This window comes from Prenolepis imparis, unplaced genomic scaffold (genome assembly GCF_030444845.1).
Source record: "Prenolepis imparis isolate NDT839.2.m4 unplaced genomic scaffold, iyPreImpa1.0 SCAF_4, whole genome shotgun sequence".
Classification (NCBI taxonomy): domain Eukaryota; kingdom Metazoa; phylum Arthropoda; class Insecta; order Hymenoptera; family Formicidae; genus Prenolepis; species Prenolepis imparis.
This window is the reverse complement of record NW_028141162.1, coordinates 7263623-7276286: the sequence shown is the minus strand read 5'-3', so window position 1 is coordinate 7276286 and position 12664 is coordinate 7263623. Positions and strand designations below refer to the sequence as shown.

Below are 12664 nucleotides of genomic sequence, written 5' to 3'. Positions count from 1 at the left end.
AGCCAATATATATCGCAACATCATTTGTCGACTCTCGCGATATATTCGAGTAGCATATTCTCAATTCCTCGAGCGGTTGATATGATTCGATGACGGGGATCGAACGGCATCTGAAGACAGCATAGGTCTCCGTGAATCTATCGGAGAACGTGAGGAAGGACGAAGAGACGGGAGAACCATCCGTCTACGGATGGTTGCTTCTCACCCGTCAACTTCCGCGAATCCAGTAGAGCGGCAGAATGCAAGATGCCGACACCCTTTGAATAATGAAGCCCTCGGCTTCTATGCCTGTCTGACTTCGCCTCACGAACGCTCGTTCTCCGTTGCCATAGGAGAGAGAAATTCGCGAATTTGTAGCGACGGTTTCCGGCTGTCTCCTCGAGACGCTCTCGGCATTTTACAGATGATACCGCGAGCGTCTGTCGAGCCTCTGACATCAAATTTTAATTGCGTTAGAGCCTTTCTAGAACGATGCGATGAAATAGCAGGTTGCCGTCTCGCAGTTTACACTTAGTAAATCAAAACGCGTAAATCTCTTTGAACGGCGTAACGCAATTCTTGGTGGTTTATACGCGTTGCTATTAAATATAAGAGGCGTTACGTTGACCGTTTTCATTACAGCTTTTGCTATTAATATCACAAAAATACATAAAAATTCATACGCGTATGTATGAGTGATCTGTATAAACTGAATCGAGTTGTAACTTTAATTGTTACGGTATTGAGGCTATTCACACATACACATACACACATACAAATACATGTACATATATATATATCTTTCATCTTTTTTTTATAATAAAAATTATTTTTTACATATAAAATAATTCCGATGCATCTGTATTGCATCAACAGTTGCAGCAACAATTCTCTGCGGATCATAAAATTCCAGAGTGCTGGAAAAAATCGTATTATATTTGTCATTTATAACTCGCCGTCAGCAGAATCGAAAGAATTAATGTCAAAAAGTATAGATTTTTATTCGAATAAATAAATATGCTTTAGGTTGACCACGCGTATTTATTTTCCCTCCGATTTACATGGCATATTTCTCGCGTGCCTGCGCGCGCGGACGTTTCGTTTCAATAAATTTTCATCGCGATAGGATTGGCTTCATTTTTCGTGCGCTTTGCTAACGCAGGGCGACGCAACTCACGGGTTGGGAAGGGGGAGGGGAATTTTTATATCGACTGTAAATATCCGTATATAAAATACGAATGTTGACAATTTCGCGATAACGGTGATACGCGCAGAGTAATAGCGGTCGCGGGCAAATTGTAAAACGCAACTGTCATAAATCCAACAACATGATCAGCACGACATGATAGACGGCAGATAATTCGACGCTCGGAAATCGAAGAGCGTTGAAATACCCTTTCTCGCAGTATTTATTTATTTACGCGAAATACTGCCAATTTTTTAAAGCGAGGAATCGCGCTTCTTTCTCACAAATGGCGCTGATTTGTCACAAATAGGTGTACAAGCGAAGATCTCGCGACATGGAGACGGAAACAGACGAGGATCTACTGCAGTTTCCCACCGCTGGATCACTGGACGCGTCAAGCGGATCGCTATCCAGCGTATCTCTGTCCGACAAGAGCATGTCCACGGACAATGTCGAGGAATACTTCGGCGACGTGCCGTTCGCAGGTAAACAGCAACGCACGCTTGGCTGCACCGCATGACGCTTATTTCTGCCCACGTGTACATGCATAACCGTTGTGTTACGTTTCTGCCTTTTTATCGTCTGCCTCAAACACCGCTAGTGCGACGATTGGGACGTTTCCGGGGTTACGCACTCTAGAGCAAGTTTCTCGACCTCCCTCGTTTATTAAATACACCATGTGTCACTCACTCGTATCGTTGATAAAAACAGCGGAAAACTATGAGCCGATTGTACATATATGTATAGTGATATTTAAAAGATTCGTGGTGTTGATATATTGCAATGATTTACATATATATATTAAGTTGTTTTCGTCTTGACTCATTGTTATTGATATTAATATATATATTTATGAAGTCCGTGTGAAAGCAGGGTAGCATCTTTATGAGAGATTTTATCGTTACAAGAGTCTGAAATATTATAACGTATGCAGGCCTTATTCTTATCTGCATAATAAAATATAAAATAAGCAGCTGGTTTTTCTGCGTGATATAATATAATATATATATCTAACAATAATAGATTATTAGAGCATTGTGTATACACATAATGTTTGCAATTAAAATTTATTCTATTGCTTCATATATATAGCTGAATTATTTAAAAATATATATATATAACTGTTTCACATTATCAGAGGAATTAAAATAAGAAGACTTCATAAGAGACAGATACTTTGCATATTATATGCAAACTATGACATTTGTATTAAAGTTATTCGCATGCCTGTGTCCCTATGATATTTAATCAACACAAATAATATTTATATTTTCACTTTATACTTTTCAAAAAATATTTTATTATACACTCGCCCTTTTGCAATATGTAAAACCTAAAAAAACTTTCCGTGTGTTTTACTTCCAAAAAAATAAATAAATTACACACAGAGTGATTTTCTCCCTATAAAAGAAAAAAAGAAAACGTTTCATATAATGCGTGAGATCTTTGATTTGATCGAACCGGACATATTTTAGTGTCAGAAACAAGATCAAATCTTATTGGTTGTCTTGTGATAGTTTGAAAACAATTTTATTTTTATATCAAAATTTTGATTATTTTTCTTTAATATGAAGTGATATCAATTTAGAATATTAGTCGATGCATCTATTCTTCAAAACGATCGCAGTCTTTCTATGGTAATACAAATCTGTCGAATCTGGATTTCAATCTTTGTCGACGCAAAGCGAAAGACGTGCTGTGAAAGCACAATCGTTGCGCAAAAAAAGCTAACGATCTGAGTTCGTTATTCGGGTTAAAAAAAAATTCGGTGCTCTCGGTTATCGATAGTTATTCCTGGCTAATCTAATGGATTAGGCGGAGTCCTTCGTAGCGAACGACAATTCGTAAAAATGCCGGAAACACAGTGTTAACTTCGCGTTCGTCGTGTAGAAATGTTACAAGTATTAGGAATTTTGCATATGTTACTATTAGAGAATAAATAGTTCCTTTTAGATTAGTATATTAATTTTTTTTGCAAATTCCATTTTTTGTGATATACATATCGGTAGTATTACATGTCTTCATTTTATCTTTTTGCAAAAGTGTATGGAAGACGAATCAGATTTCGATCATTACTTTTTTGACATGAGTGCTAAATATCATAATCAGTAAATATCATACCCAGTTTATTAGAATCGTTGTCGCAAATAAAATCACGAAATATTTCATAATTCCAGAAATATTAATATTACATATACAAAGTTCGTATATTATTACACGGGCTCTTAGAAATAAACATCTGATATATACTATATCTCTTTTTTTCTAATATTATATATTATACAAGATCCAAATACAATATATTCAAAATATTGCTCTCTGTAACACATTGCTAAAAAATGAATATTGTATTTCTCTTCCACTTTAAAAGTGGCTTATGATATAAAAATATTAATATATATATTAATATATAAAATAATATTTGCATACATGATTTTTTTAATATATATACATCTATATTAATTAATTGCAGCATATATATGATACGAAGATGTATTTATTCACTTTAAATGTGAATAAGTGCAGTTATTAATTGCACAATTAATACACACACACAAATTATTAAATTTATTGTGATCAGTTTTGTGATCTTTTAATTCGAATATATATTTAGAAGAAGCTAAAATAAAATAGGATTGTCATATGACGCATTAATTAGATGTCTGATAATATAGAATATCTTATTTTGCAATATTAGTATTTTATTTTGCGTCAAATGCTTCTAAATGCGTCTAAATACATTAATAAGGTTAACGTCTGTCTATACGTATACATATAAAATTATATAAATATGCGGGATATATATTTACATTGTAAATTTAAGAAATTATAGTGCATTATAATATCTTTGATGTGCTAATAAACGTTATGCTGCTATTGTATGCGATGTCTTGAGTCATTTTGTCGCTTTTGTCTCTCCTCTGAGCTTTCGCAAAAACTTTTAAGTTCTTAATGATATTGTAGCAGTTTTGCAGATATTCGTTGTTTTTTTTATTTATTATTATTTTTATTCAATATATATAAAATGAGAATAATTTAATATTTATCTCTTTTTCCTAATATTTCCGTCTTAAATATAAAACATAAACAGAATTTTCAAACAAGATAAATTTTCATTCTCAATAAGAAGGTAGTTTGAAAAAATTATTCAAATATTCTATATATATGTATACATTGATAATAAATTTACTGTATTTTTCTTACAAGAAATTATGTTTATAATTTTTTGATATATATGTATAAATGTGTAAAATAATTAATATGTATAAGAACTACATTTTTGACATTACAATTTTTTATGGTAAGTTTCTCCTAGCACTGATGATATTTGAATTTGAGTTCTGACACTTATAATATTTGATATTTGAACTGTCACTTTCGACATTTTCAATTATATAATGCAATGACGTTTTCAAATTATGTATATAAGAGGTAGAAATATAACAACGTTTATTAATTATGTTTAACAAAGGAAATGTGTCACATTACGCAAAGGATCGCGTAATTACATATATACTTTATATGTGCATGTTTTGCGATTTCATTGTTTAACTTCTGTAGATGCATTTTTTTAAAAATATTTAATGTGATCAATTGTGTAACAGTCTTATATACATTATATAAGACAGTGAGACATGAAAGTGTGCAAAAAATAAAATTATAGTATTTTGATAAAAGATAAGTTAAAATTGGAAAAAGGTGAGTCTCTATGAATGATACATGTTGTTTATTATACTTTATTTTATAATAACAAATTGTAGAATTTATTTGAATTTTATTTTATAAAATTATATCAATTTTTTAAAAAATAGTTTAATCAATTATTTAATTAATTCTTTTTATTAATATAATGCAATGCAATTTCTCTGAAATTTACATAAATGATGTGACGTGGATGCCATCATTCTTTATTACATTTTATTTATTGTAAATACGCAGAAACTAAATATATAAGAGCAGTATCTATTGGTAATACTTTATCGAATGTATCAAATGTGTGTTTTTTTTATATCATGCGTTATCAACACGACTTCCCTGATAAAGTCGAACTTGGTTCTTATCAAAATTCTATTCAAGTGACTCAATTGCCGTAGGTTATAGCTCTATTAAAGATTATATTTAGAAGGAACATTGCAACACGAATTGCGTGATTGATGGCTGGAAAATGGATAGTTAATACATTGCTTACCTAAGGCGAACGACATGACATCCGGTAGGGTACGCATTACAAGTGAATACAAGCTGACCATGCGTTTTCAATGATGTTAACTCGCAACAAGATACGTTGATATATACGATATATAGTCATTTCACATATGGCAATTTAAAACGCCGTGAGAAATTAATTTAATATTAATAATTTGAATTATACAATTTCTAGTTCTTCTTTTAAATTAAAAATCTTTTCGTGGCTTATTAAACACAAAAATATTTTTTAAAATGTTTCTTTTTCTCAGTTGCAATCAATAAGCTGTTATGTTTAATCACCTATTTTGCGATAAAAATATATTCAGTGTATGCTTTTTATCAACATAGCAAATAACAATAGGCAAGAATAATAAAAGTTAAATGATTTTAAATTTATTAAAAAATAAAATTATATATATAAAACTATCAAAATATTATTATTCTTCGTTGCAGGATAATTTAGATTAATCGTGATTTAAATTAAGTGATGCAAGTTTTAATATAACCATTACGGGGTAATCATCGGTTTCGTGTAAGTGAAGATTGATATAAAATTATTGCGATTTATTTTATAGTGAGAAAATGAAATTGAATATACTATGTGGCTTGCCTTTGTCGTCGGATCAGGAAAAACAATAAACTCCATGCGCGAAATTATAGAGTCCTTTTGCGCGATTATGGATTTAGCGCTGCGAAAATAAGCCACCATTGTTCTAGAATAACCGACTTTCCGTTTGTGACCCTGTTTGCCATGTGATAGCGCGATGCATTCGATAACGTTCAATGTCTGTCCCGCTTCTCGTCGCCACGTGAAGAAACGGTAGCTATTAGGGTCAAATTTTTTTACCTCTAGTGAAAAATTATGTTGACATAATAAACCACATGTATGCAACAAATCACTTTCTACCGGACGCTACGAAAGGTCATACTTCATTAAGTTACGTTCACTCGTCATTGGCAATTTTATAAATCATGGATGTTGCGTATTTTGCCATTAGTGACGCTTTCCATTCGACAATGAATGTCTCGTTCATTGAACCGATGATTACTCCGTAATGATTATATTAAAACTTGCATCACTTAATTTAAATCACGATTAATCTAAATTATCCTGCAACGAAAAATAATAATATTTTGAGAGTTATATATATATACATATAATTTTTTTAAATATATATTTTATTTAAAAAAACATTATGAAATATAAAAATAAATATAATCTAAAAAAATGATTTAAACAGTTAAAAAAATAGATTTCTATAACATATCTCATTATTTCTATGCATTCTGAAGTTTTTAAAGATTTAATAGAAAATATGTAAACTATTTAAAAAGCAGCGTTTTTTAAGAAACTCAATGATTATCATCACAATCTTTGATGCTAATAAAGTCATTTTCGATAGATGTCACAAACAAGGTCAATGTTTCTGTGTTTGTTCTGCCGCTATCGTTAACGTGTCAACCATATCGCGCGTTTAGCAATAACGGTGACTCGTATCCAGGAAAAAAATACTTTGCTCGGTTTATTTCTCGGCAGCAGCGCTTGACCGCTGCAATGTGTGCGTGAGAGCCACATTATGACATCACGCAGGAATGTGTGGATCGTGGGATGTGACTCACGCGATATCAAGTCGCTTCGCTCTTTTGGCGGTAACGTTTCGGTTCGAAGAGATCTTTCGTCGCGCTAAGAACTCGCGATTAATCCGACTGTACTAGCGAACATACTCGTAATTGCAGTTGGTAAGCATTTCGCGTTGTAATCATCAGCAAGCATACAAGTGGGACACCGAAAAGTTATCTTGTGGCCGTAATCTGTGATTTGCCAATCGGTAATTAGCTTCTCCGTTACGTAAAATTTCCCGCCGTTCGTATATGATTTTCTGATAAGTGTCGTGATTTTGAAAAGTATGTGTACATGTGTGTATGTATATGTATGTGTACGATTCATTGGGTAAAGGGAAAGTTTAGGGCGAGATAGTTATCAACGCTTGTGTATCTCTTTTCAGATTAGTGTAATTGAAGTTATTCAGAAGAGAGATGAGACTTTAAGTTCGCGACTCTCTTAATTGCGGTGGGAAAAGAGAGTTTTTCGTGTCTACGCGTAATACGCAGCACTTTGGTGTGTGTCATACTGTACTGTTTCATGCTGTATTAGTCATGACCTCCAAGAAGTCTCCTAGAAAAAGGATTAATGAACTTGTCGACTGCTCGGCACCAACAGTCGCCCGTAAGAGATAATGCTTTATCGTATGACAATTTGAAAATGCCTTTATATTATATCAAATTTATACATCTTCATATTATTATAAACTCTCTGACACACACACACACACACACGTATAATGTGTGTGTGTATATTAATTAAATATTTAACGAAAATATATCGATCGCATATTTTAATTTCGAATAACATGAAACAATCATATAAGATGATAATCATCTGACAATAAAATAATTAAATATGCGCAAAAATATAGGAATATATGTAACTGCTTTATTTTATCTAAGTCTCAACTGTATTTTCTATTTGTTGCAACAATAATTAGATCTAATAAAAATCTGATAGCTGTTTGTAAACGTATTAATATATCAATATTTATTGTTATGTCATTTTAATTATTTTTGAAAATTGTGTTGCAAACTTCTAAAGTTCATAATAGTATGTTTAATGAAATTTATACATTTACTAAATATCGCTAATGGAGAATGCATTTAGGTGAAATATGAATAAAAATCTTTGATTTGTATATACATATGTTCACATTCTGCGGATATTTAATCTAAAATATTTAACTGACAAACGATTTGTTCGTGAAAACGTGAAGGAATCTGAGTTGTCGCGTGCTTATTGTCATTGATATATCAAATCACACATACGTGAAAACAAAAACTTATACGTAATAATCACAACGTAAGTTTAATAAAAAATTATTTCTTTTGTTCAAATTAATTGCTATAAACTATTTTGGCAATTTTTAAAAAATACACGGTTACTATTAATTACACGAGTACAATCACAGATTCGTTTCGACATGTCATGTCCGCATCGTGAACATATTTCAGCAAGGCAGGTCATATCCATCAAATGTCGATAGTCGATGGAAGTCCCTGTAAGAGGAGCTCTTTCCGACGCTTCAAATCGTAATAGTCGTGCAGTTAGTTTCATTATTCTGAACGTATAACAAGATATTTTTTTTTACTCTGTGAATTTGACAGAACTATCGCGTATTTCTTTTCGAATACGCTTATACATTGTATAAAACGATCAGAAAAAAATCGATTATCATATATCATATTCAATTATCATATCGGGAATTGTGAAATTATTATCACAAAAAAACAATAATGATATTAGAAAGTCAAAGATATAATAATACATTTTTCGGATCGACTAGCTGTAAAACACTTCGATAAACTAACTTAGTAAAAATTACTTCTTTCGGAGTTTCGTATTCTCTTGGAATACCATCGGAATACATCTGCATGGAAATAAATATTTCCGACAAATTCGCATTGCGTGTCGGCATCCATAATAAAGGCACGAGATGAATGATCGAGCTCTGGTAGCCGGATAGTCGGGAGGCAAGGTCGAAGAGGTCCTTACCCCACCACTAACAAGTGCAGCAAGTGTCGCGTTTCGGCTCGGGGTCCCAGAGAATGATAGTCCCATCTCTGAGGTCATCTTTCCATGTTACCAACGCGCTGGGCCGTTGCACCAACACGACCATTACGGTCCCGCTCTTGGCTTGGTTCTCTTTCTTTTTTCTCTTCACGGGTTCCTCTTCTGTGCGCTTTCTCTCGCGCTTATTATTGTCAGACGGGAATGTATGTGCGGGTGGCGGAGGACCGAGGTCCGGTCCTCGTCTCCTTCCCCGCCACCTTATATGCTACCACCACTACCGCTGCCATCACGACCACCTCTTCCTCGTGGATTTAACACGTTCGAATTAGTCGTCTCGTTAACCAGACTCGTGACACACCGAGAAGTCCAACCCATACACATCGCTTGACCGATTTACTGTAATCGACACAAAGTCGCGAGCAAGTCTGAAAGTGCGTGCGGTTCCAAGTGGTCTTCAGCATTTTCTTCACGGTGTATAAGAACCGCGTGGAAAGACTTGACGATTTTAAACTTTGACATCATTGACACAATGGATTGCCATGCATCGATCAAGCCGGTCGACGACCATTAAATGGCCTTGAGCAGGTCAGTCGACCTGATCGCAGTCGATTTCTAGTTTTCTAGTGAATCAAGCTGTATACCTGTTGACGTTTACAATTCGAGGCATCAATCCGGAGCAGAGAGTTTGCGCACTTTAATACGCATGCACCAAATACGAGTTAAAGAGAACAGCGAACTGAAACAGCGAAGTCTCTAACGTGTGTTCCGAGGCGGAAGATACCGTCGACGACCGGTCGGGTGATTAACTTCCGAGCACATTCGTTGTCGTGAATTTCCAGACGACGAAGTTTTAGTTGGAATCCCGAAACTTGTCTGGAATTCGTCGCCGTTTCAAAAGCGGCGCGGTGCTCACGTGCTCGTCGTGAAAGACGGTGGGAGACGATCGTGATCGCTCGCGATCGAACAGCCGGATCGTTTCCTCAGTGTCGCGCTGATCGATCGGACAGGTGGATCATGCAACGCGAAGCATATACCGTCGTCGATCAGGAAGCCGTTGCTGGATGATCGTTCGTCCGTCGGTTGGTCAAAGTGAGAGGATTCTCCGAGGGGCGTATGTGTTTTAAAGAGAAAGGGACGCGTGTGTTGAAGTTTATTTGATACGGAAGAGAAAGACACAGAGAGAAAGAGAAAGACGACGTTGAGGGACGAGGAATGGACATCGAGCAGCGTCTGAAATAGGGGGACAGTGGTGGACTCTTGTGTCTGTGGCTGGGTATGTACCTCCTGTGTATGTGTATATATTCGAGCCACGTGTATTCGTATGCGTGTCTGCTCTGTCATGCCGCGTGCACTCCGCAGAACACTATGTGTCCAAAGTTCCTGGCGTGCCTCGCAAGAAGCGCGATACTTGTTGCTCGTTACGTTGCTTGATGTTATAATAGTATGCCCTCGGCAATTGCGTCACGCAAGTCTGATCGAAGAGAAAAGTTTAAAACCAGTTTACGGAAAAGCAACAAAGGTTTCTTTTTTTAGTTTGTATCTGTTATGATATCGGGCTATTTGACCGTAATGTGGAGTATATGCAGTTTGAAAGTTTGGTTTCTTATTTATAAGGAACGTAAAATAATTACATTTGTGTTGTTTAATATTTACATAACATTATTATCTTATTGACATCTCCTTAATGTTTAATATAACAATTTTTCGAATGACATAAAAGTGCAACGATCTAGTTTCACTTGATTTCACTCTGAGAATTTCAATTTTATTTAGAGAGATCCGAGTGTATACATATATCTATCCTCTCTATATGGAATAGGTGTGCATACAAAAAAAAAGTGAAAGATAGACAAAGAAATAGCTTCACGTAGTAAAATAGATATGCTCATTTGACTCATTGATCTTAAAAGAATTTAATGTACTTTAATAACATACTTACATTTAAATTTAACGAAATTATATATATTTAGCTGTTTGCACACAAATTAAGGGATTTTCGCTGAGTGTTATTCGCCTCGTTTATTTTAGAATCGCGATTCTGTTATTCTTAGTGGGCATTCTATCTTTAGTTCTGGCACATGTCTTGCTACAAGTGTTACGTTATAATCCTAACTTACAAGTATTAGATACATGTGATATTGAGAACAAAGCAGCAGAAATTATGTCACAGCAGAAATATGAGCCGTTCTATTTTTCACTAATTTATTCACACATATTATATTTATAATCACTGGTAAAAATTCCAGCGTACGCTATATTTCGGTAAAACAATATAATTTTGCATGTTTTTTCACGGTTGAGGAAAAATATTTCACCAGTCATATATGTGTGCACGCATTATTGTTTCAAAATTCTGCTTTCATTGTTTAATGAATACGATGTAAAATAATGCTGCCGTGTAGGATGTGTATAAAAACAAAAGTTAGATGCATCGCATGAATAAAGCGAGTCTCGCTGCTGTTATCTACATAAAATAATAGCAGGTTGAGCTAATAAATTTTGATCAACAAATCTCTGACTTAAATATTTGAGGTAATTATTTAATAGATTTTGATTCAATATGAAATATATTACCTATATATATAGAAATAGAAACACATACGACGTGTTTTAATTTTATATACATATTTGCTTTTTAATAAAAAAATCTAATATAAAGAAAGAAAAACTGCGCGTCAAATTTAAAATGTTTTAGAGATCGTCCATTCTCGCGAAATTTCCATCATGAATAATTGAATAGAGCGATATGAGGACGGAAACCATTAAAGGTTCCCAGTCAAATCCGCATCAATCGCGGGCATCATTCTCATTCAGCACTCGTTCACTTTAGCATTAACACTTCCTATAACGAAGGTCTTCCACGAAATGATTTTGCACGTTACATTCGTCTCAATGTCAATAGCATCGAATGCAATAATACACGTTGACTGAAAGGTTCGATCAGTTAATTAGTGATTATTGTGTAATCGGCGGTTAACACCCAGAGAAGCGATACAGCAATCGCTAGTGATGAGGCACGCCTCTTGTTTGATGTAGATAATGATTATCTTCGCAAATATTATTCTTTGAAAAATAATCTGTATAATAAACCCAGACAGAGAATCTATAAAATAATTATTATATAAATTTAATTATATTAATTATATTATTTATATTTATTATATTAATTTAATTATATAAATAATAATTATTAGATATATTAATATTTTTTATTATTTAAATATTTTTAATTTAATTAATTTAATTCTAAGATATTATATATTTTATACACGAAATAATCTTTAAGTTTTTAATAATTTGAAAGAAAAGTTTAAGTTAGAGATACATTTTCTCATATTATACATAAATATAAAACAACTCAATGAATACAATATTATCGACTAAAGCATTAAAAACACATTATAAATACATGGAATTATAAAATATTTTCTATTATAATTCGAAACGAGGAACTCTCGCATTGTATTCTGACGATATGCAAGGTCAACAATTATTTACTGAAACCGCTATCTCTTACGTAGATCACTGGTTCTATTACGAGTAACGATTTCACAAGAGTTGTAATTCAGAATTCGTCGCACCTACGGCCAATTGAATTTAATTGATCATGAATTTAATTCAACTTAAATGGTTATACTCTATGTACTGATGTAAGGCAATATTATCATTCCTCGGCAATAGAAACGATA

At 33.6% G+C, this 12664-nt stretch overlaps 1 protein-coding gene across 2 annotated transcripts in view; it reads left to right on the top strand.

Moving 5' to 3' along the window:
* Positions 1–12664, top strand: part of LOC145934977 (ankyrin repeat and SAM domain-containing protein 1A) — a 46145-nt gene that overhangs the window by 17839 nt on the left and 15642 nt on the right. For both annotated transcript variants that reach the window (XM_083035930.1, XM_083035932.1), the window contains one exon: positions 1476–1650. In XM_083035930.1, coding sequence (XP_082892056.1) covers positions 1476–1650 — 175 coding nt within the window. The remainder of the gene's footprint in view (positions 1–1475; positions 1651–12664) is intronic.